Genomic DNA, 26,096 nt, shown 5'->3' with positions numbered 1-26,096 from the left:
TTTGACCGCTTAGTGTGCATGGCTTTTCCTAAAGGGGAAATGTTTTCTCTACACCGCAAATTTCTGCACATTGCAACAGCTTATGTCGACATATACGTTTCTACATTTTGCAACAGCGTGCACGGTGTCATGATGAGCGCTGTCCCTTTTCCAGGTCCCTGAGCATCTTTGACAACAAGCGCCAGGACCCGACCGGCCTCACCGCCCTGCTCCGCTCCACAGACCTTGTGGGCGTCTTGCACATGCTCTACTGCATCCTCCTGCACAGCTACTTGCCGGAGCCCCCCCACGGCACCGTCCCACCCTCCGCCGGCACCACCACTGCCCCAACCATGCCCACCACCACTGTGGGCTGCTCCCAGGAGCCCTACACCTCAGCCGTCATCCAGGTGGCCCTGCAGGGCGTGCGCTTCCTCAACAGCTTCGCTCTGCTGGATCTCGCCGCCTTCCAGGTAGGAGTCCTCTTACAGCAAAACAAAAAAAATGTTCTGCCTCCAAATTTGTTTAGCTTCTTTTTCCAATGCTATCAACTGACTATGGGAATTTAGAGGGGGGCTGCAGTGTCACCAGTGGCATTCTAGATTGCTAAGATTATTTGGGGGAAGAGGGGCCAAGTCCCCCACACCTTTGGATAGGTAGACATAGCTGGATAGCGGTACTGTTTTCTTACAAGGATCTTCTAATCTTCTACATCCAGTGTTAAAATTGCACTTCGGGCAAGTAGCAGGCGCGTTAGTGTTCTGGTATAAAACCGAATGTTATCAGACGCATCTCAACTAGAGCTCTTCACACACACACACACAAACACACACACACACACACACACACACACACACACACATTCAGACTCAACTTGTATGTAAAATAAACACAGACAGTACACTCCCCTCACAAACACTAAGACATGTTGGCATACACACATACACATAGCACAGGCACATACAACATGCTGGCAGTTGGCATACACATACACATACACATAGCACAGAGACATAGAAGGCAGGCAATTGTCATTGTATGAGATGTGACTCCTACAACTCCTTTGGGCCTAAGTATTACCACAAGTTGTAACACAGGCTGTAAACCCTGTTGGTGTGGTGTGTAATCGGTTTGCGTTGTGTGTGTGTGTGTCTGTGTGTTTGACCGTGTGAGGGCCTCAAAGCTGTCCGCTGTTTTTTTTTAAACGTATTTTTGTTGCATAATTTTGGAAATTTAGTTGTGTTTGTGGTATCTGGGCTCAGAGTCCCAGTTGACCTAGCCATTGCTGGTTTTCAGAGTTCTTTTCCACTCTGTTTAGTTCTGAAAAGAGGGCAACACTCCGCCTTAAGGGTGATGAGGATATGTTGGGCACCTCCCTCCGCCTGACACGCGTAATGGAGGGTGCCATAAAAAGGTCTTGTTTCCTCCATCAAAGCAGTCCGGCTCTCATTACAGGCCAGCGCACTAGCCCTGCGCACATGTTTCAGATCCACACTGAAAACAAAAGCATGCCTCCACTGCCATGGTAATGATCCTGACCAGCCCAACCCTTCTTTCACTCCCCTCCTCACTACCTCCCCCCCTCTCTCGGTTCTGGCCAGTAGCTTAAGGAAGTTGGAGAGGAAATACAACATCTTCTCAGAACAAAGTTGGCCTGTGTGACGGGTGGAAACAGGACCTCTGACCTCCAAACAGAAGATGTCTCTTGAGAGGGCCCGGGTCAGATGCGCGAATAAAAGCGGCTTGAGAGCAGCGGGATGTCTGGCCATACATTATCAAGTTAGTGGCACTTGAACGACAACAGAAGTCGAAAACAGGACCGCTTTTAAATCAAGGTGCAAACAAACTGAACTCCCAAGAAAGGTGTGAGTAAGCGAGAATCAGCAAGGCCTCTGAATCTCTCGTAACTGGATCACCCTCAGTAATTACTCTAAAGCTGTCGCTACTGCCGACACAGAGGCATGTTTGGCCCTATTCAAACCAGCTGGCACTCATCGCCGGCTCTGCCTCTGCCCACGCACCCGTTTATGAAATTTTTAAATAATGGCCCATTTTGACGGTCATAATCACCTTGTGGTTTGGATTAGTCATTGCCTGTGTTTTAATTGGCACATCAGTGGAGTCAGAAGCTGTTGAGTCGCTCCTCCTTTCTCCTTAGTGTTTTAGAGCTCAGGTTAATTGCTAGCAGAAGCGTAGCATTGATTTGTGCGACATGCAAATATGGTAGTACGGACGAGGGCGGATTTGAGGAACCACTGAGAAACTTCCGATGAAATGGCCTTACTTGACGTTTGGTTCTGATAAGCCTTCGAAGGTCTTGTTGAAACTGAGCCACCCTGTGATAATGGAAGGATGGAAGGCCATTTCCCATTAGCGCCCACACTGCTCCTCATTAGCTGCACACACCGAGAGCCCACAAAGACGTTCGCCACGATAGAAAAACGTTGACATGATGCATAGCGGCTAACGGTAAGATTGAATCATTATCTATCGATTGGTCTCATCAGTTTGTCGAAATGAGTTTACTCAGCACAGCATGCATTACCATACCACATTGTCAAATGGATGAAAGATTAGCTGAAGATGAGCTGTGCTGACATATCTCAATTAAGCGTACGATGAAACAGTAAGATATTTTCGTCCTCGTCATCTAATGCTGTTATGGGAAAGAAGTGGAATGTGACTGTGGACACAAACAACGGAAGAGCAGAGCTCCAGAGCGTTGAGTAATGGTATAGATGCCTCTGAGGCCTAGTCTGTCCATGCTATTCCACCCTTCCATTCTCTCTCTCTTTCCCAGCCTTTTTTTTTTTAGCTACGATGTGGGCAAAGCCTCAGACAGCATCAGTGTTTGGAGTCCTGTGGTTAACGTAAACACACACTCTCCCTCATGAGTGGCAACTGTGAAGGGGAAGGGATTGTGGGGTATGGGGGTCCTTCTCAGGTATTGTTGTTTGGGAGACTGTTTGGACTTTCCTTACCCAACCACCCCCTACTGCCTCTCACACACACACACACACACACACACACACACACACACACACACACACACACACACACACACACACACACACACACATACACACACACACACACACACACACACTTTCCCTCTGTGAAGCCAGTGTCCGTGCCTGAGGAGGGACTGACCCTCTAGTGCTCCGTCACACTGACATGTTTAATAAATACCGTCTGCAGGCCGCCGATAGCGTCTCATGGGCCAGTAGAAATGGGGGGGTCCTTCCCCTCTGGGGGTTGTGTGCGGAGACTCCCTGGCCGCCACAGCAAGCCCTGCTTCATGTACTCCTCTCCTCATTTCTGTTTTCGCCTCATGATGTTTTTAAATAGGCACCGAATGGCTGTTGTGTATGGCGTCACGCCATCTTTTTTGTTTCAAAACATATTTCAGGCAGAAGATTTTGGCTGTGGTGAAACGGTATGAGAAAGAATGGGCATAGTGTTGGTTTATAAAACATTAAAGGGTGGCTTTTCCCCTGTAATTTTCCTGCGAATTTCTCCTCGGCATGTTGGCATGGCACTTGTTGTGGCCAATGAGATCCAGAGGATATCTGGCTTTTCCCGACCACATCAAAATCACAAATCACTTGTCTGGGTGCTTTCAACAAGCAGGTCATTAGTTGTCAGTGACCTTTTGAAGTGCTGTTATTTTCTGTATTGACCACATGAGAAAATACTGGAAGTCAAATACTGTATTGAGAGTCACAAAATGTAACTGCAAACTCAATGGGCCATCATTCATTCTAGCTTTCGGAGTAGTTCCCCCATATATGACCTCTGACCTCTTCCTCGTCTCTTCCTCTCAGTCTGTTTTAGGGGCAGAGGGCCTGTCCCTGGCCTTCCGTCACATCGCCAGCTCACTGCTCTGGTACTGCTCCCAGCACAAGTGTGAGGAGCTGCTCCATGAGGTCATCATCTGCGTGGGCTACTTCACCGTCAACCACCCCGACAACCAGGTGAGCCCGGCACATTGCACCGCACAGAACAGCTCACTTTCTCACCACTACATTACCACCAAACCACATTACCTAGACACACACACACAAACACACACACACACACACACACACACACACACACATCCTGTGACTGTTATGCAGCTCATTGTGGTTTTTAATGAGTCCATTAATGCTGCTAATTGTGTTTTTGTAAATTGATTTCTATTACATCGAAACCACTCAAGTCCTGACCATTATGTAGTTCCTTTTCTTTTTTTTTCCTCCTTCCTACTCTTGGCAGTAGTGTAACCCCTTGTTTCTCTGCCACCTGTCAGAAGCTTGCTGTAAATAAAGATCACCCCCTCCCCATGGCTCTCATTAGATCAAGCACCAGTGTGTTCTTTCTTTTTCCCCTCCTCCTCCCTTTTCCTCTCCACGAACAAGCGAGACAAAAAGCCACAAAGGATGTGTGTTTAATAATGCAGCTCTGCCCTGCCACCTCCACGCTGTGTTTTTATCGTGTGACGACCTCTCTCTCTCTCTCTCTCTCTCTCTCTCTCTCTCTCTCTCTCTCTCTCTCTCTCTCTCTCTCTCTCTCTCTCTCTCTCTCTCTCTCTCTCTCTCTCTCTCTCTCTCACTGTGTCCATCAGAGAGGAGAACAGGCATGGCTAGGTGTGCCCAGGTAGCGTGGCAGCCCAAAGTGAGAGTTGTTGATGTGCCTGGCACGCACCTGACAAGTCACGCATGGCACACTCGCTCTTGGCAAGTGCACAAGCTGCCACAGCTGGCTGAGCTTTGGTTAGGAGGCATCAGTGGCCGGCAGCAGGAAGAGCTGATGGTAGATCTGCCAAGCAACCCGCACCCAATGACAGTTAGGTCCTTAGCGTGGGGGAGGAGTAGGAGGAGGGGAGGGGATGGTTGGGGGTGGCAGGAACCAGGGGAATTAGACCATCCCCAACAATTTATGGGCTGATTACAGATTCTAATTTAAAACATTTTTAAGTCTTAATTAAAAGAACTGCCTCCGATTTTATGGCGGTTCAGTCCTCCTCCCCTGCTCCGATCCAATTTAATTATTTTGATGTACGCAATTAGCATTTGTTGGCCATTGTTGGCCTGATTTGCATATTATATTGGATAATTGAATGAAAGCTGATGATTGAATTAGGGAAAGTGACAGATGAGCAAGGCTTTGTGGGTGCACACACACTCACTCACTCACTCACACATATGCACACACACACACACAGGCGCGCACACACACACACACACACACACACAGAGACAGCCGAGTGAAATGGCCAGGCGGGGAATAGCAGTCGCTCCTTTCATATTCATTTCTTCCCCGGCGCACTTCTGCTAATTTGAAAAATGCCACGCCGCACAAGTCTTTAAACTTGTGACTTCCACCCAGGACACAAGCTGTTTTTTTAATGTCTCCATTTGGCAGTGGTTCAGTTCTTATCATTTATAAAAAATAAATTCAAAAGACACCAGTTTACCAGCCGGTCGGAAGGAGGAAGCTCGCATGTTGTGGCAGAGGGATGTTCGTCATATACGTTTAGGGTCACGAGGGCCAGAGTGCTGCTCTGCCGTAAATGCTTATTAATGCAGTTGCATATGCATTTCTCCGTCGACAATGGTTTCTCATTAACCTTGACTCTTCGTGTTAATTATTTTCATTGATATTGCCTCCTTGCTCGTTTGGAGCAGCATAAATTATAGGGCATAGATAGATGATATTTTACCCCGATGTGGAAAATAGACTTTGGCTTTATCCGAGGCAACACAGACTATAGAAAACATAAGGATATCGTTTGAATCTGGAAAACGTGAAACCATTATAAAAGCTTAATATGTATTTATAATCTGACATACATATAATCTGTCATCGCGTTGTTCTAAAATAAATTATAATATGTCTACTTGGTGCAGACCTGTACTGTAAAACTTTTTTAGGCAGTTGTTCATTATTAACTGAAATATCAGATAAATTAATTAATGTAGATATGCGCTGTAATGACATTTGTACTAACACAAATAATTAGTTTAGTATTCAGGACAAAACACTCCAAACAGTACAAGTTTGCCAAATAACAAAGGAAATACAAATTCCGCAGTGTGTTGTGTAGTGACTTCCTCTAAATAGTGGTCCTGGAATGCCTCCACGTCAGGGACTCCCGAATTGCGCAGGATGAATGCTACAAGTCGAAAACTACGTGGATTATTTGGAGCAGCTTTGGCCTTTCTCAGGCTAATGTAAGCACTGACAGAACCCACAAAGAGGCAGCAACCCCTCCAACCCCCCCCCCCACCACACACACACACACACACACACACACACACACACACACATCTCTACAGTCATCTCAGTCTGCTGATGCAGAGCTCAAGTCTGACACACCGACCCTCTGTTTATATGTGCGGTGTGTGAGAAATCAGGCAAGCTGGTGTGTGTGTGTGTCTGGGGGTGGGGAGTCTTCAGTGGAACTTCTGAGCTGGCCTGGTGTGTAGCCACTGCCTCCAGGGGGCTGGTTGGAGGGGTTGCATATAGAACTCAAGGAAAAGAAAAGAAAAGCAAGCAAGGAAGAAAGGAAGGCCATAGCCGGAATGACATATGCACTGTCGTGCAGGCCGTGAAGTGTGTTTGTACTCCCGGGACGGGGACTAGCATTCACTACTCTCTCCAGGATAAACTGTCGCTACAATTTTATATATACACATACATGCACATTCACTATATATATACAGTATGTGAGCAGCCATACACTTGGAACAGCCGAGTGCTGGCCCTTGTTGCCTGGAGCACATGCCTGTGTTGTCTCCCGAATGACACGCGTCCATCCATTCAGCCTCTGTGAGTCCCAGAGCTGCGACGGCAAACAGAAACCATACAGGCGGCCATAGCTCCAGGGCAATCCACATGACGTATTAATCCAAGAGGTAGCTTTTGCACACTCTGTGAAGAATAACTATCTAAGGCAATAAAGCCACATGGCAGTGAGGGTCCTCTGGATACATTGAGAGTGTTTTTTCCCCCACCTTCATGCTCCATAGCCCACACAGGCACTCAGTATCCACACGATAACACGGGTCTTGCTACAATATAATTTTCTGTTTACCCTCGGCATATCTGCTGGTGTTGATAGATGGTCCTTTTTTTTTTTTTTTTGAGGACTTCAAGACATGTTGTTCAGCAGACCTGCGAAATCCCAGACGGAACCAATCCTTCACACTCATCAGTCTTATCTCATATAGTCCCTCTTTCTTTCTCTCTTTCTCTCTCTCCCTGTCTCCCTCCCCCACGCACCATCAGGGCGTCTCCCCTGCACTGTAAGCTCTAGCCCGCTGCTGCTCTTGTAATCCCTGTTAAACTGATGTTGAAACGATCCCTTCAACAGTCCATTACTTGGCCAGATAACCAAGCGCCCTCTCGCCTGGGAGGCATAAGAAGGCTGGGGCAGACCATGGGGAGCCAGCACAGGGGAATGTGTACTCTGTAGTAAACAGGGTGGGGTGTGTGGGTGGGTGGGATGGGGTGGGTGTGTTTGGGGACAGTGAAGGTTTTTGATTTACAAACGCGCCCAGAGGGGTTTAGCTCAGGTTTGTGGAGGCTAAAAGAGTAGATGGGAGTATTTTTTTGTTTGTTTTGTTTGAATTGGTTGGTTTGTTTTCTTCTATGCCGTTCTCCTCTCCTGTTTCTTATAAATCTCTCCTCAAGGAGTGCCGTCCTTCGGGCTGGAGTGTGATCCGGGTTGTCTCGACTCTCAGAGGAGGGTTGCTTTGAGATTATCTCCCGGTCGCATCAGCGATGACGTTAGGCAGGCGGTGATAAATCTCTCGACGCCAGTGGCATTGCTCATACAGTTCGAGTGGTTTATGGTGCTCCGATGAGCTGGATGCTCTTTTACACGGAAGAAAAAACACACACACTCACAAAAGGGCAATAGAGGGGGAAAAATTGTACAATGCCGAAATTTCCCGCTCTCTTCTCACAGATGTTTACACCTCAGTCTTGGATTGTCGTCAGGTTGTCTGAAACTCAGAGGGGGGGGGGGGGGGGGGGGTCGGGGGGGGTCGGGGGGAATTTATGGAGCGTTCAAGGCTCCTTGCGCATCTCCAGAACCTGTTTGTGGGTGGCAGAGGTTGTTAAGATAAGTCCTTTCAGCAGTAACTTCCTCTCCCGAGTGCTCTTTCAACGTCCTCTGATGTGGTTTGGCCCTTCACTCTTATCAGCTGGCCGGCAGTTCCCTTCTGCTTTACGGTAACTCTGCTGTTTGGGGTCGCCTGCCAGAGGATCTGGTTTGCGTTTTTTTTTTTTTGGCTGAAGGAGATGTTGACGGGGTTGGGGTGGCGGGTTGGAGCCGCAGATTTGTGGCCCTGGTCGATGGCTGACGCATCCGTAGCCGGTTGACCGCAGTGGAGGGGTGTCTAGACACCACTCACGCCTGGGTCACCAGGCACTCCAACAGATATATTACAAAGGATGTCTCGCTCATGGAGCTCTCTGCTTGCCAAGGGAGAATCCTGAGAATCCTCGTACAGTCTTGGTCATTGAGACGTCTGGACCTGTTCCTCGAGCCTTATGTCATTCTGACACTCAAAAATCCCAGTCTTAACCTTTGGATCTTTTAATGGAATCCCAACCTGTGGCCAAGGGTCAGACTTTGGGGTCCTCTGCTGTTCTTCCAATGTTATTCTTAGTCAGTGTTTGCGTTTCAGACTGTTAACTTTACACACCCTTTGTCTTTGCTAAGGTTATGTAATAGTGTCATAAAAGCGGTCCGCTCTGTTTGAGCTCTCTGGCTCTCTGTACTTAAAGGAAACACGGGGGCAGCATGTCTCTAGACCTCTTTTTTCCCCTCCTCCTCCCCCCCTCTGTATTTTACGGGCATGTCTGTAGGAGCGAAGGCTCTCTCACAAGTTCAAACGCTCTGCCATTGCTTTTATGATGTCAAGGGCTGAATAGATAGTCCTGCGGATGGTGAGAGACTTGGCTGGGGCCTAATCCCAGTCTGGCATGGGTACTGGGGTGCAGGGGTCATTACTCTTAGTCCAAGCAGAGGTCTGGACAGTCTTCAGGCCTGAGACTTTGGTTTTGATGTAACCTCTGCTCTCCCCCACCCCCACCCCCACACGCCCTTGCCAGATCACCTTGCTTTATGTCTCCCTGCAGCGGACACTTGAGGGTGGACAATTTGTTTGGGCGTCTTGAAGATGGAGCACTGCGTGGCGGAGGATTATGAGATGGCTGTGTGATTTGTGGCCAGAGCGGCTGCAGCAGGGCAAGACCCATACACACCCATAGATACACACACACACACACACACACACACACACATTTACAGATGAATATGTAGTGTTGGGCCCTTATCATTTGCACAGCTCTGTGAATGTGAAGCTCTCTGTCTGCCCCTTCCCTGCCCTTCTGCATGGGAGGGTGGCGGAGATTTAGTCCGCACTCTGTGAGATATTGTCAGCTGATCCCTGCTTCATTTTACTTCTCTGGCTGACACTTCCCAGCTCCACCTCCTGAAAACAGCCAGATCTTTTAAAGTCTTTCTCTGCCCCCTCCCACTCTCTCCTGTAAGAAGTAAAAAAGTAAATTCATTCATATCCTCTGCATGAAGACACTCATTAATCGTGCCTCGCTGCAAAGCCTGTGGGCAGCAATGTTTGGTGAACACGGCCTGCTTCTTAAGAAAGAGGAGAGAGAAAAAAACACAGATCCAGCGCCTTTTTTCATGTAATGTTTTTGCTCCGACTGCCTTGGCAGTCAGCTGCTCCTTAGCTTTTTTGAACCTGCCCTTTGAAAAGCTCCTCGGTGGCCCCGGTCGAGCAGCGGGGCCGAGGCGTCTTTGAAACGGTCGCTAACTCGGGCCGACGTCACGCCCGCACCGAGCCTTTGAACGCTGCTGTAGAACCCGGCTCTGAGGGCCCTCACCTTGAAATGATAAAAGAAGTGAGTTATCGGTTTGTTTGTCATGCCCCTTAAACCCCCTCCTAAAGTGCGTCATTAAAAGGAGAGGGCTTTGGGAAAGAGTATTGTTAAAGGGTGTCTCTCTGGTTTTGCTAAGTCTTGTTAAACCCCCTTCAGGTAATTTATGTAACTGTGATCCAGGAGCTTCACCCCACCCTTCTGGCTTGCATTTTGGAGTGTGTGCGTGTTTGTGTGTTTGTGTGTTTTTGTGTGTGTGTGTGTGTGTGTGTGTGTGTGTGTGTGTGTGTGTGTGTGTGTGTGTGTGTGTGTGTGTGTGTGTGTGTGTGTGTGTGTGTGTGTGTGTGTGTGTGTGTGTGTGTGTGTGTGTGTGTGTGTGTGTGTGTGTGTGTGTGTGTGTGTGTGTGTGTGTGTGTGTGTGTGTGTGTTGTAGGTCAGGGGTACCTTTAAAGCAGTGTGTTTTTTTTTTTTTTTTTTCAAATTCACAATTTACTGTAGTGACCTCCCATTTCTTGTGGTCCCCACCACACACACAGCACCTTCCCATGCTCCTGGGAGAAATCTCAAGTGCTAATGCCCCCCCCCGACAGACAGACCCTGGACCCCCCGCCCAGTCCGGCCATGCCCTGTTTAATCAGAGTGGCCTGGGAGTGATTTGGGTTTAATATTGGTGGGCCGGATGTGATGGTGTGATTGACGGGCTGTGTGTGGCGTGGGCCCTGGTGAGAACTCCATTAACGGTATTGCTTCATTTCTTAAAGTAGCAGAGGCCTTCTGGTGCGACCTCCCACCCTTATACACACACACACACACTCACACAAACGCATGCACCCCAGCTGTCCTGCTCTAGCCCTCTGCACTAAGCATGACCCTTTTACACCCAACCCCACACACACACACACACTTGAGAGGACCCGCTGCAACAGCAAAACCTGACTTGAATATTTCACTGGCACAATAATAGACAACTCCTTAATTGGTGGAGCCAGCGTCCGAGTCATGACACATCCCCTGTCGCTTGGCGTCTGATGTCTGTCATTCACATCCGACCACAATCAACCCGATCAGCAAACATTCGCCGTCTACACAGGAATTTCCTTCTCTTCTCTCTTTTTTTTCTCTCTGTCCTATGAATTACGTGTTGCGTACCTGTAGCACACAAAGACACAGCCAAGAGCGTGTGGTTAAGGGGGAAAACCCATGCAACACATCCTCTCTTGTGTTTTTATGGTGCGTAATTGTGTGGTGGGAGGCTGTGCCCTCTATTTCTCCTCTTAATGGCTGTTTGTGTGTTGTTTTAGTGGCAGATTTATGCATGGGAGGGGCACAAGGGGGAGGGTTGGGTTAAGATTTACGACAGGCCACAGCGTGGCCCGGCAGTGTCTGACTGACTGAGCGGCGTGTGTGTGTGTGTGTGTGTGTGTGTGTGTGTGTGTGTGTGTGTGTGTGTGTGTGTGTGTGTGTGTGTGTGTGTGTGTGTGTGTGTGTGTGTGTGTGTGTGTGTGTGTGTTCACTCCTATCCAGGTTATGGTGCAGTCTGGAAGGCAGCCCAGTGTCTTGCAGAAACTGTGTCAGCTGCCGTTCCAGTACTTCAGCCACCCGCGCCTCATTAAAGTGCTCTTCCCCTCGCTCATATGCGCCTGCTACAACAACCAGCAGAACAAGGTCATCGTGCAGCAGGAGATGAGCTGTGTGCTGCTCGCCACCTTTATACAGGTAGGACACACACACACACACACACACACACACACACACACACACACTCACACAGCAGCAGCATAAATATCCATCTGTGCCTGCTGAAACAACCTGGAGAACCAGGATATTCATGTTTGTTATGAAGCAGGATATGAGTTGTTTGCTGCTTACTACCTTTCTACAGGTGAGAGAAAACACACGCAGAAAAACACACACACACACACACACACACACTCCAAGAGGAACAATAAATTTGTCTGTACCTGCTGAAACAACCAAGAGGTTGGCCAAGAGGATGGCTAAGGCCATTCTAAAGCAGAGGAGGAGTTGTGCGCTCCTCGTTATTTAGGGGAGATCTGTGATCTCTCACGCAAACACACACACACAAAACACATGCATAGGAACAGCACACACATTCATCTGCACCTGCAGAAACAAGGAGAACAAAGTCATTACATGGTATTACAAGGCCACACATACTCATTTAACAGAAGTAGACCTTTTAGGCAAGCTATAAATCTCAGGCATATGCCATGTACAAAAAATGAATGTAGATGCGGGGAATATAAATAGCCTCGACCCAAGTAAAGCAGACATGACGCCCATAGATTTACACTGTACCTGCTTTAGATGCTGTACAGTTTATCTGTTCTCTACACACACAAACAGGATGACATAGCTTTGCACTCTACAGTGGTGTGTGTATGTCTGTGTCTGTGTGTCTGTGTGTGTGTATGTGACTGTGTATATATATATATACAGTATATATATATATATCAGTTAGTCAAAGGTTTTGCACTAGCATTATGATTGTTATTTTTCACAACATTTTAAAACCATACCACAAATACACGCTCACAGAACAAACTGGACATCCATAGCATCTATGGCTTTAGCTCTGCTCTGCACACTCGTGCCACCCCGGACTTCTGGAGTCTTAGTAGTTTATGTGGCCGTTGCTGCACATTGGCACACAGCATTATCTCCCTGCTCTCTCCTTCACTCAGTGTCTGTCTTTCTGCCACCCTCTTCCCCTTTATCTTTTTTTCTCTCTCTCACACACATATACTTTTTGTATCTTTCTCCCATTCTTTCCTTCATTTTATATTTATGCTCACTTTTAATCATTTTTCTTTCCATCTGTTCTCTCTGTGTGTTTCTCTCTCTCTCTCTCTCTCTCTCTCTCTCTCTCTCTCTCAGTCTCTCACGTTACCTCTTTGTCTCTTTTCTATACCGTTTTCTTTTCTGTAATGGCCAAAGTTATCTTCCATCCCACCCCACCCCCACACCCAGTGTAAGATGGATGGCTTCCTGTAGGGATGCGAGTGGATTTACCTGCCACCGCTCGGGCCTCCCGTAAACACTTGTCCTCCTTCATCTTCACGCTGTCAGGGCCTCGGCGCTCCCCGCTACCTGCCTTATTTATTTAGAGATTAGCTCTTACGCCTGGAAGGACAGGCGATTGTTGCTCCCTTAAAACAATGAGAAGACGTATGGTGTCATGCTCCCCCCCCCCCCCCACCATTTGTCCAAACACTCCTCCAGCAGAGAACAAAAGCAGCCATACAGTGTACATCCACTTTTTTTTCCTTGTTTTTTAGGTAAGAAGATAACCTCAGCGAGAGAGAGGGAAACTAGGGAACGAGGGAATGTTTTGATCTTTGGGATAAACTCATGCATGATGTATGTGGTCATCCTGACACCTACCTTGGCCGGTAGCACACGCTGTCCACTAAAAGAATGAAACACTACTACTCTTGAATATTTTAAAACATGTCACCTGTTGGGCAACACGGCTACGGGCTTTGGAGGTGTTTTCTGTGTTTAGGCAAACTCGTCTTGACAGAGAGCAGAGATGCATAATTAAGAAATTGGCTTAAGCAGGTGTGTTTAGGTGTGTGTGTTTAAGTAGATTAAGTTCGCCTCGGAGGCTCTTCATGGTCTCCAGCAACATGGTTGGTAAAGTTTCTGAACAGGCTCTCAAAATGACCTCAGAGCCGACCACATGGAGTTGATAGTTTGTTTCTGCTCTATAAGAAATACCACAAATTTCTTCACTCAGTTTCCAGAGGAGGCTATTGGCAAGACACGACAGCCTTACTAAAAAGTTAACTGGGGGAAATATATGTATATATAAGTTCAAGTTATATATACATTTATATAATTAACACATTCATTTTTGCAAGTTATTTGAATTATATAAAACGCGTTAAAACAAATTACTCAAAAAACTCTGCATGGGTTTTGTTATTATTTCTGTTAGTTTCTACTTAACGGTTCATATCTGGGGGCATACAACAAACACCTGACACAATTTACAATTAACTTGCAACGACTGCACACACATTCTAAGTACTGACCTAGTCGCTAGCTCCCTTCAAAGTATCTCTCTCGCCAAAAGTCTGTCTCTTCGCTCCTTTGCGTCTTCATCTCAATCCCCGTTTCAAAATAAAAGTCCCTTCACACTTTACGTGGTACACATATAACAAAAATCAGTGGAGGATCTGTGTTTAAAAGATGCTATTAAACAATAGTATATTAATTCCTTCCTTTGTGTTGATTCTGTGATTTTGCATTTATATATCCATTATAACAAGCTTCAGCCTTAACAATAAAAAGCGATTCATCGTGATTAATCACAGCAAATTGTGCAATTAACTAGTTAATTTCTTTAATCCATTGACCGCACAAAAACACACACACACACACACATATACATGCATACCTTTTGTTTGTTTTGTTATTTAGTTTTGTTTGTCTTAAAAGCAGACAGACAGCTGACCATCCGTGTAAATTTACAGAATGTGTGTTGTGTGGAATGTTTCGCATGAAAGAGACACGTAGCTCAATAACCCAGAGCAATGGAATTCGGGTGATCTGATTCTTCTTTGCCTCCCAACAGGACTGTACACCAGCTGAAAACATTGGTGACAACAAGACATCACATCAAGGTGAGTAGACAGAGTTCAACTCCTTCGTCTCCCTTCCTTTGACACCACCAGTGTGCCTGCATCCATACTCACCTCAACAGCAAATTCACATCATCTTCCGTACAGGCCAACACCACTGGTCGCACACTCGGAGACAGAGAGAGAGAAAGACAGGACGAGATTTGTCCATTTGTTTTATGTCCTGTTGCATTTTATTTTGATGTATTTTATTCTTGGCTTTAAGCTGTGCAGTCCCTAGTGAGGAATAATGACTGGGATGAGCTTCATGTTCACAAAGCCTATGGCCCCTTCCTTTCAAGCTCAATTAATATCCTCTTTTTCTGTCTCTCCCCCCTTCTCCTCTCTGTCCTCACTCTCATCCCCTCTTACTCTCTCCCCTTCTTACTCTCTCTCCCTCTTACTTTCTCTGTCTCACCCCATCCAGAGAAATCCTCCTCTTCACCGCTGGATTACTGCGAGCTCTCCAACCGCTTCCCCCGAGACCTGTGGGACTCGGCTCTGCAATTTTTCCTCAAGAAACAGGAGGACTGATTCACTTTAATACACATACACATACACACACACACGCACACACACACACACACATATATACATATAGCATCTTCCTCGCTGAGACACACAAGCTCCACCCTGGTAAATATTAGCGCTACCCAAGAGCCGGCATCCGTTCACACCTCTTAGTCCACACACACACACACACACACACACACACACACACACACACACACACACTCACTCAGACATACACACTGGCATACACCCATACACATTCGCATACACACTCTCTCACACACACACACACACACACACACACACACACACACACACACACACACACACACACACAACCACAGTGTGTTACCCAGTCAGCTTGCCCAGACCACAGACGTATTCTGCCACAGGTCACAGGAGAACACACAAGAGAATGTAGCAGAGAAGATCAAGAACGGTTTAAAAAAATTATAATTGGCTGAAGTGAATAGTTTTGCTTAATTTAATTTCTTCTCTTTTTGATGCATTATGCACTGTGACGTTTGTAGGCAGTGAAATGAAAACAGTTTCCCTCATTCATTGCTTTTGAATTTGTTTTTGTTGTAATGAATTGTTTTTGATATAATTGTTTCTTATACCTGTATGCCTTGCCTGCATAATGTAGTCAGTGCAGTTAATCTCAATGTTATGTATTGTACGGGCCATTTTTCGGGGCCCTTTCCTTTGTTCTCTATCCTGTATTTCAGTGCACTAAAAGAAAGTATAATTTATTTAATTATTTACGTATCTGTCACATTTAACAATTTATTTATTATAATGAATTAAAACGTTTACTTCACCAGGACTCTTTGTATTTGTTTTAGTCTATCTGTAGAACTAAATGATAAGATGTGCTATCCACACTGCTGTTGTCAAGGCAGTGAGTATTGAGTAAAAGTTAGCACTGGAAGTCTTCTGAGGTTTGATTTAAACAAGGATGTATTAAATCCAGATAAATGGATTCAGTCGGAAATGTATTTCCACACCAGGGCTGTGCTGTTCATTTTGAATCACAATAACAAATGGACTTCATCTGTGTTTTAACTTCAATTAGATCCCATTGCAGTATGATCAGTTAAGAAGTATTTTTGCGAACTTTTAAACTGCAGTGTTACAAAAACATTACTTCCCACTTGTGTGTGGGTGTGTAAAATGATCCTTTTTTTGTCTTGGCTCAAGCTGCTCGATTTAAATCAAGTGTGTGTGTGTGTGTGTGTGTATATATATATATATATATATATATATACAGATATGTCTTATATATTATGTAATTCCCATTCATTGGCTCCATCTTTGAGGTTGTGTGCAGTGTGAATGGTATTAAAAAAAAAGAGTGAGAGAATGTGCGGAGTTGGCGAGAATGAAAAAGCGGCGAGCCCCAGAAACCTGGTACAGGTCTGCTGAGGCCCAAGGCCAGAGCAAGACAAACACACTGGTGTTCCTCTCCGCGCACTCACCTGAGTGACTCGCACCACAACCTGTGAGTCATTGTATTCTGGCCAGCCGGTCAACCAAAGCTGGAGCCTTTCGAACTGGGTTACCATCCTGTCGGTTTTCGCTCTCATGGGATGCTCGCTGTCAGGCGAATTGAGGTCTTTTCTACCCAGCAGGGTTGTGTATGAATACCCCGTTTAATAACGTTACATACAACTACACCAAGAAACCTCAGAATATGTCAAAAACGGTGGGTAATTCTGACCGTTCTGTTGAAATGGTTTTGATCAATGTCACTCAGGCTCTGCGCAGACTTAGCAGCGTTGTCTTACACTGAAGGAGAGGAAATTCATACAATACTTCGGTCTGCTTTGTGAAAACATATACGGTGGACTGTCGGGATTTCAGACCAGTTTTAATGGACTACACAATTATTTTCCTTCTAGCGGCGACAGATCCCCGTTCACCCTAGATAGTGGCGTTACCAGTTTCCAAAACCAACTCAGCCATCCCCCTAGTCCAGTTACTCTCGCATAAGACTGATCTGTTTGAATAAAGCTGTGAATTTTAACTGACGAATTAGTGGAGGCGAGTCGCCTACTCTTGCACGGTTCATCCTTCTGTTCAGTGACAAGACCCGGTGATGACGTTAGCGCAGGAAATAGGTTCCCTCCAGATCCCATTTATTTGTTATTGTTCAAGAGAAATTCTGAAGTGCCAATCTGCAGGGAATTACAACATTTTCATTTAGCCTCTCAGAGAGAATCGTCTGGAATAAATAGGGGTATCACTCCTATTGCTTGACTGTGGCTTAATGATGTGGATAAATATCTGAGTGTTTTGGCTGATAGACATTTCAAGCAGGCAGTCAACCCGTTTTTAATGTGGTTTTATATTGACATTAACGTACTTTCACAATCACTGCTTTTTCATCCTTTATTTTCCTTTTTTCGTTTTATGTTTAATAATAGGCTATATAATAATAATATTGGTATGGGTAATTCTGCAACTGTTATTTATTAACCTTTTCATGATTTAACATGCGATAGGCTATAAGTTATCAAATGAGCATAAATATTACAATTTTGCGTCCTCAGCGCAACAATTTTTCTGTTTGGCCTACAGCGCACTAGGCCATCTGATGGTGATGCATTGCTTTACCTACACGTGTACATGAATATGATCGAGAAATTCCCAGAGTTTACCCAGACGTACTATTATTCTAAAGACTGTTTGGTTTATAGAACATTACAGTTTTTATTTTAAATAAACAAAGTATTTTTGCTTATGTGCCATTCAAATGGTTGAACCGATACATTCATCCAAAAAGAAATTAGAGAACTCGTAATTGAACAGATTAAGAATCAGGTTTCAGTGATCTGGAATTTATTTTAAAAAATCGCACTACAGCTCAAATTACTAATTGGATGGCAGTAAGCAACAACTATAAACATATGTTAAGCAAATTGAAACTTTCATTTAATGCCCTCATTACAAACCTGTAAGCTACTGTACTCTTACTTTATAATCGCCTCTTTGAGTCAGGTAGGCAAAGTCTAATCTATTTCATGCACCTTTGCGCAATTTTAAAAGTCTTTGCAACACAGACTTAACAATCGTTCATGAGCGTGTCCACATGATGATGTTTAATTAGAATAAGTTGTTGGCTTCCATTCTGTTGTCAATAGTAATCATCTAATTGAATGAGTATTATCATATGGATTTTTGTTGTTGTTTTAGCCACAGGCATGACGGTCACTCACATTATCGTTGAGAAATGTAGTTAGCATATGAAATTTTGTCTTACCACCTTGTAATTATTTCTACCGTGGATACAATTTAATGATCCATGTATCTTAGTGCACACCTCTCTTTAAAGTATAGCTAGAAACTTATTTGTATAGACAGGTCTTCCACTTGATGAATGGAATGGAATAAGTGTAGATTGTCATTCAACAACTGTATCTTATCTTATTACTATCGTAACTCCTCTGACTTGTTTCCGTCTACATTCCTGACATAACTCAATTAGTCGCCAATCAACATCTGTTATTGTGAGTTCAGATGATTTTCCCTATTTGCTTCTCCTGTGTTAAAATGTTAAACGGTGGTATGTGGCAACTTAAAACAACTACTTTCACAGGCATTTCGGCCCGTATTTAGTGGGCTACGTATGCAATCACCCGAATTAATTCATTTTTAATCATCATCCTAATTTCAACGAAGCCATGTAAAATTAAATGGCCACGTTGACAAAGGTCCCTGCTGCGTCTTTGGTGCCTGGCTTGGGCACGTTTTTTCCCATGAAATCTGGATGAGCATTGTTTGGTAGTTCATTCCCATCCGATCAGAAAGGTCGTATACTGCTGAACAAATTGGAAAGGTCTGATATGTCAAGACGCTGCTTGACCTGAGCTCCCCATGTCCAGAGGCTATTCTAAGCGCCGGGTTGTGATCGGAATGAAAATAAACCAAAGACACGCAAGAGTGCGCTGGATGGGAGGGTGCCCCCTTTAGCGAAATCTCCAGCAAAAGAGAGGAGGGTTTGTTGTGGCTCCATTCAATGTATCATTTGCAGGTGATGCCAGGCGCAGATAAGAGGTCGCCGATCCTTGTCCTCTGTCTAGACTTATGCCTTTACAAGTAAAAAAGGAATTGATCACAACAGGTTCGTAGGATAGGCACAATGGGCCGGTCAATATCCGCTATGTAACATGGAAATTGTCGGTGATGAGCGTTTAAATCACCATGAAATGGGTTTCCCTTTACAGTTTTCATAAATTCATACATCATAATGTATCTTCAATCAAAACCCTCATCTCTTTCCAGTTATCCCAAAATATTGTAGGCCTATGCTAAAAGTGTTGATTAAATGTAATAAAGATTAAATACATTATATGATCAAATCTTAAGTGTTTCTGTGACATAGTACAAAATGTCAGGCCCTCGACAAACCAGAGGTTTCGAAATACATTTTGAATTTTCGCCATAAAGTGAAAACATAAGATTGTGGAGCTATACGCCATTACATGCAATAACCTAGTCCTATTTCACACCAGTCGGTGATTTCCACATAACACCAGCAGCAGGTAGGCCTATAAAAATAATCACTGGATGTGATCCACTTGCAGGTAAGCTAATTATAAATGCCGGCTATAGTATCGATGACCCTGAAAAATCACTTTGAGACGCTTTGTATTGTTGTGAAGCCAGTCTTAAGCAAAGTATAATGGACACTGATAACTCATTCACTAATATTTAATTCTATCCACACTTTCACTACTCCCTCTATTTGCCAGGTCTTTGGCATGTTGTTTACGGAAATGTGTAAATTAAGTAACAGTCTTTCTATCTCTCGAGAAAGTAATGACAAGAGGCTGTCCATATAAATGAGCAACATATCTTCTGAATATAGATGTCCATATGTTTGTCATCCAGAACTCCTCAGACATAAACAGAACTTAACAGAGTTTATTAAGTTAATTTCTTAATTCTGGTACGGACGGATGTCCTGACAATAAATAACAATAACTTACTTTTTTTCTTGAGAAGTTCAAACAATCAGTCTTCCATCCGATAAGATAAAATATTTTACAAGAGTCAGTTTTACACCATCTGCGGAGATCATGCGTTAAGGACAAATATGTCTCTCTCCTGCCTCAACGAAATAATTCACGTGTTGATAAATCTATACAATGATGGCCATTATTGAATACTGTTAAAACAGACTAAAAGAAGAAGAGTCTGGTTCGTAACCCAAATCAAAATATTTTGTTTGTATTCCTCGGGGTTTCTTCTGGTTTTGATGGATCCATGGAAATTACTTCAGATGTGATGCCACATGTTATGAAACTCGAATTCGCCCGGGCAAGTCTCTCCGTATTTTTGGCAAACTGTATCTTCACAATAAGATCCATCGTGTAGGTGTCATTTTATTAATCCTTTTTCTTTTTCGAGGTGGTGAGGTCATCTGTTCTCATGCAGGACGCGCGGGAGCATGCTGGGACGGGAGTCATCGGTGAGGGGCCGATCTCACGTCTCCACAGGACTCGGGACCATGCTGTTCGGAGTGTCTGGTAACTGCGACGACAGAGAAGTCACATCGCTGCCTGACGAATTGCCCAGGGAACCTGACTCTGAAAAGGACACCTATATGAGAGAGAGGTGAGGAATTAACACAGAATCCCTAACAATTCCCAACTTTTCATTCTGGCAGTGCACACCATTTTACTACAGGGGAAGTGCGACAGAAATGTTTGACTGTAACCACAAAGCTAGAGTTTATTATTCCAGATATAGACACACATTGGTTGGATGTTTTATAAGACTACAACATATTTCTTCTAATTATATAAGAAATATAAATATTATTCGATATTCAAACATATCATATGCATAGGCTTGTGGCTAAAAGCATTACAATACAGACAACTTTGTCGTCCTGATAATTGTTTATTGACATTCGTGCTTCATTTTAAGATAGGTTAGGCTATATTTACAGTGTCTTTGTTACTGCTGTTTTGGCTGTGGATTATAGGCCTGTGACAATCAAACGTGAATTCATAACATGCACGTTTCTCCAATGTAGTGTCAGAGAGGGCCGGGATGTCCCTTACCAGTTGTTGGAAAGCGGGCTGGTCCAGGTCACTTTGTAAGGCAAACTCACTTAAGGCTTTCCACGGTGGCTGATAAGTTTGCACTTCTACTGGATTCCCTTGGACAGTGTTGTCATGTCTGATCGGACTGCCAGCAACCAGAGGCGTACCTGTTAGGCCCTGCAGATTCTGGAAGGGCAAGTGCATGAGATCAGTCTGCAAGAAAGCCTAAGAACGGGGAACATATCCCATGATGATATTAAATGTGTCTCTCTGGTACATATATGCACACAGACATACAGATGCAGTCCGTAAAATAAAAAAGGTCGGGGAAGCTTCTCACATTTTAGCACAAACTTGTCAGATAACACACTCTGTCTCTCGCTTGAACGTGCATACACACACAAACGCGGTCTTCACTATACCTAGATAGATGGAAGCCTATATCATTATGCATATTGACATGCTGCTGGTATGAGTTGTGTTGATTGAATGTATTAACACGAATTCTGATTGTAGTCAAACTTGTTTTGATGTGCAATGTGTTACTTAAGGCTTCCAAAAACGAACCACCATAGGTATGCACATCTAACATTCTTTCGAGGAATTTATGGCAACGGAAAAACCTGATTTTCGCAGTTGTTAGGTAGGAGAACAAGAATAACTTGCACTTACGGTTTTATCACTGTGTTGCTGTAGTTGAAGTTGCTTCATGAGATTGGTTCTCTTCTTGTCTTTGCAACGTTTGTTTTGGAACCAAACTCGTATTACCCGTGGGCTCAACCCGGTCATCTCAACTAACTGTTCTTTCATTAACGCGTCCGGTCGAGGGTTTGCGTTGTAGCAGGTTCGGAGAGTGTGGAGCTGTTTCTCGTTCAGCACTGTCCGTACACGAGTGGTTTTCTCGGACTGTTTGTGACCGTGGTTCCTGTGTGTTGGCTGTCTTACTGGCACAGGCTCTGTAGAGGAGAACATTATTACCAACAAACTACTTCATTTTTTATGTGCTGTTTGTAGGCCAACTCTTGCACGGTTTAGATTTGTACACAAGGCAATTCACCGTGAATTGTATTTACAAACAATGAAATAATACAAAATAAACTATAATCCATACTAATACAAATCAGGCAACTGCAAGCTTAACTTTAATTCAGGTCTAGGGCTACATGCATTAATTTACCCCCTTTAATACCGAGTTTATGACACTATAGCTATTTTTCTTGTTCTATGAATGAAACTGTGGTTTAAATCACAAGATTATGGTTAAACCAAGAGTTCAAATATTCACCCAAAAAAGTGTATGAAAAAGTCGCATGTAATCTGTTATTGCTACAGGAATTTCAGTAAAAAAATATAGTTTTTATGTTTAATTTCGATTGTGTTATTATCCAGTCAAACAAACTGTAGAGCATGGTGATTTATTTCTGACTGAACAGTTCAGTGAATGATCTAAAACATCATTAATCATAGGCTTCATTCTTGTGAATAGCTTATATATAATATCTTAATAATAATTTAAGTTAAGGGTTTGGTCACCAAGAGTACAGATTAAATATAAGCCTAAGTGAAAAATATCAAAGATATGGTATTACCCCATCTATGTAAATATACTCTATTATCTATCATCAATGCAAAATTTAATATAGGTCTGGACATAGCCTACAATACTGTTTTTAAAGAGGAAATTCTTCTTCTTGTTATTGTTTTTATTACTATTATTGTTATTATTATTATCATTATTATTATTATTATTAGTATTATTATTTTTATTATTATAACTGTTGTTGTTGTTGTACTGACCTGTCATGTGTACTGATCTGCTAGAGTGAATATTTCCGGGGCTGATGGGACTTCCTGCTGAGCTGCGCTCCATCAGTAAGCCATGATCAGCCCGGCACAGCAGTTCCTCGTCTCGCAACGAGAACTCGTCTCCGGGGAGGAGATGTCTGCTACACACGGAGCATCTGAAACACTCCATGTGATACACGTTGTCTCGGGCTCTCATGACGAGATCGCTGCTGCAAAAGCCAGTGTTACACTTTGCACACTTAATCCCGAACAACCTGGAAGAAGATAAATGTTGACTAAGGTAAATTGCTAATATTTCCAAAAATGCTACTTGAACCATAATTGGTTAAATTATTAATAAATGTGAATCTTCAAAAATAACGCTGTATCACAATAACTGTACAAGTTAGTCTACATTTTTGTTTTTGTTTTATTTGGACATGTAAAGATCCAACAATATGGCCCAAAAATAAAAGTGCCATTGTTTTGGCACAGGACACGCAATCTATTTTCTAGTTTCAACACGTTCCAATAAAATTGATGCATATTTCTTTATTTTTTATTCATCTTGAGAGCTCTGTTTTTGAGAGGCCCTCTTCTAAATTCCAAAGCTCTGAAATCACAATTTCTTCGAGAAAGAGTAAGAAAACCCCTACCTTACGTAATCTCGTTTGCAGTAGGTCTTGCCATCTCGAACGAAGCAAGTGCATGTCTCATCCAGGTACTGGCTGCATTCCGCGCACTTCAGGCAAGCTGCATGCCACTCTAGGTCTGGGGATACTCTTAGGATGTACTGGTCATGGATCTGACTTCCACAGCCGACACACATAGCGATTCCGGACTTCTCTGCGGAATGCACACATTAATGCTACCACCTGCACACCCTAATCCCTTGACACCGTCACTGACACCCCATGCATTTGAAGGCACACACATCTTTTGCAGTTTGGGTCAGTATGTCCATATTTGATAGTTAATGTCATTTTACATTTGTCATTGCATGTGCCTCTGAGCATTAATCTTTCCTTCTTTCTGTTCTTATTCATGTTGCGTCGTGATCACATAGACATAGGCCTATCAATAAATCTTATGAATGGAGACTATCTAAAAAAAGATTAAATGTGTTGTGCACCTATGAAATATCTGCATTTCGGTCATAGGTGCATATGACTAAACAGTAAATGTTGTTCATTTGTCCTATGACTAAATTTAACATAAATCAATCACTTATTAAAAACACAAACGACGTTCAACGTTCAAGGCAGGTTATAAGAAAACAGGCAGGACTTACTTTTGGAATGATCCCCCATATCACCCAAGAAAGAAGAATGGAGAAGAATGTCCACCATACAGGAGGGATAGCACAGAGGGCGATAGATGAAGAAATGGAGTGGGAAACTGTCCCGTCCTTGGCTGACTAATAACTTCTACCCCAGCAGCGAGTAGCCTAGTGGGAAGAGCGACGTCCGACACGCAGCCTGACGTCACACAAAAACTTGGAGCCGAATACGCTTAGGGGCTTGGGAGGTTAGGCTATAGGCAGTAGTACTGTATGGGCTATTTGCCGAGGAAATGACAACAGACAAACATTCATTCCATCTACAAGCTATCCTTGTTAAAGCAAATTTCAAAGCATTTCGATGACGTAGCCTATTTCTCGAACCGCCTCCTCTCCTGCTGCCTAGCCTATGTCTTTGCACGAAGTACAGATAAAAAATGATTGTCTGTTCATGAGTTCGTAGGCTATATGAATTATTTTAGGCTACTAAAATTATTCTTGATAACATGAAAATTGTATTTGGATACATGTAGAGGCATAAAGTAGGCTGGGCTAAGATGAGTGCAAGCGCCTGTCTTGTGCGTTGTTATATGTAGGCTACCAAAAATCTTTGCTCCATGTAGTCTTAACTCTTGAGCCGGGTCCATACAACACTTTTAACATCCCATATGCTCTGACAGGGAGCCCCCTGCCGGCAAAGGATTGTAAGTTAGCTTGAGACTGCAATCAAATATCAGGCTGAATGTTCCGCAACTGATGCGACTTAAAACATTTTCATCTCATAAAATGCACTTTTTACGAAACCGTGGACATTTAGGCCAGCCATTTATTTTCGCCATGAAATTGCATGTTGACGTTGTATATTCAATCTGTTGGTAATATCTTCCTTAAAATTGGTTGTTTACCAGTCAAATAATCTAACTTAAAATGTAGGCTATATTTCTCTTTAAGACTGGAGGGGAGAACTGTACATAGCTCATAAGAAAGAAGCGCACAGCCTTGTTATTTGAAAGCCTCGTTTAGCCTACTCGTCGTGACCATTAAGTCGGAAAGAGAATAAGGTTGCTTTCCTCACGAGCAAAGTTTTGGGTAAATTAAAAGGTCCTTGTCAAATACTTGCTTTCCTGAAGGTTGTGCTGTGATTGACCACAATGAATGTATGCATACAATAGGCCTATGTGACATCATGTCTAGCCTACCCTATCCCCTTTGTCACAAATATAGGCTACATGATGAACAACATGAAGGACTATTCTGTAAAATAACATGCAGAAACAAGTAGTAAAATAGAAAATTATTTTCCAAAAACAGGCTGCAGTGCAAACCTTGTCGAATAGCCTATAGCCTACTACATTCAAACGCTAAATCTTCCCAGTCACCGTGCGTCGAGCGAATCACCTCTGACATTGACCCCCACCCGCAAATAATGCATTTAGCATCCCTGAAGACTGGCCGGCAGTTTATAGCCTAACTCTGTTCAATGTGGTTTCATTAATGTAATGTCTTTGCTACGATAGCCTAAAATTTAATTGGTGTAGTTTTCTTTGAGCGTTGCATCATTATTCAGCCTTTAACCGAACTGGGTAGCCAATGCATTACGCATTTAATGGGCTGTATAGCCCGCGTAATACATATCTTTATTTCAATTTACTCTGTTAAATTGTGGATACAAAAAAAAGCCGGTTATGACTCAACACTATTTAAACAGGATAAGCTTGACCCCACAAAACATTGAGGCTCCTCTTCCTGAAAATGTATTATATTAACCATAATTGTTTATAGGTCATTTTAGAGATAATAATGTATTGAGGTTAGCCTACACAAGGTTTGCTTCCCTGAGATAAACAGGCAACGGAACGGAGGATAGATCAGATATGGGAGCCTATGATAACCTTAACCTCCATAGACTATTGGACCGCAAATTGTCAAAATTGCCTAACCATTTAA

General features: G+C 43.7%; 2 protein-coding genes across 2 annotated transcripts in view; one reads left to right on the top strand and one right to left on the bottom strand.

Annotated features, from left to right (window-relative positions):
- The window catches only part of scaper (S-phase cyclin A-associated protein in the ER), a gene marked incomplete at its 5' end in the record, with an annotated part of 104,681 nt that extends 88,829 nt beyond the window's left edge, over window positions 1-15,852 (top strand). Inside the window, 5 exons of the mRNA XM_080841850.1 lie at window positions 155-452; window positions 3,804-3,953; window positions 11,398-11,589; window positions 14,474-14,522; window positions 14,947-15,852. Of these exons, the coding sequence (XP_080697976.1) occupies window positions 155-452; window positions 3,804-3,953; window positions 11,398-11,589; window positions 14,474-14,522; window positions 14,947-15,053 (796 nt within the window). The 3' untranslated portion in view covers window positions 15,054-15,852. The remainder of the gene's footprint in view (window positions 1-154; window positions 453-3,803; window positions 3,954-11,397; window positions 11,590-14,473; window positions 14,523-14,946) is intronic.
- Window positions 15,853-20,519: 4,667 nt separating this feature from the next.
- Window positions 20,520-24,219, bottom strand: isl2a (ISL LIM homeobox 2a; the record flags this gene model as incomplete). Its single annotated transcript, XM_080842357.1, has 6 exons — window positions 20,520-20,636; window positions 21,104-21,271; window positions 21,758-22,041; window positions 22,883-23,145; window positions 23,527-23,716; window positions 24,162-24,219. 6 exons carry the CDS (start codon window positions 24,217-24,219, stop codon window positions 20,520-20,522), a joined length of 1,080 nt encoding a protein of 359 aa, XP_080698483.1.
- Window positions 24,220-26,096: the final 1,877 nt, after the last annotated feature.

The sequence above is a fragment of the Sprattus sprattus genome (genome assembly GCF_963457725.1).
Source record: "Sprattus sprattus genome assembly, chromosome: 7".
NCBI classification, from domain to species: domain Eukaryota; kingdom Metazoa; phylum Chordata; class Actinopteri; order Clupeiformes; family Clupeidae; genus Sprattus; species Sprattus sprattus.
This window is presented reverse-complemented; position numbering and strand designations above follow the sequence as displayed.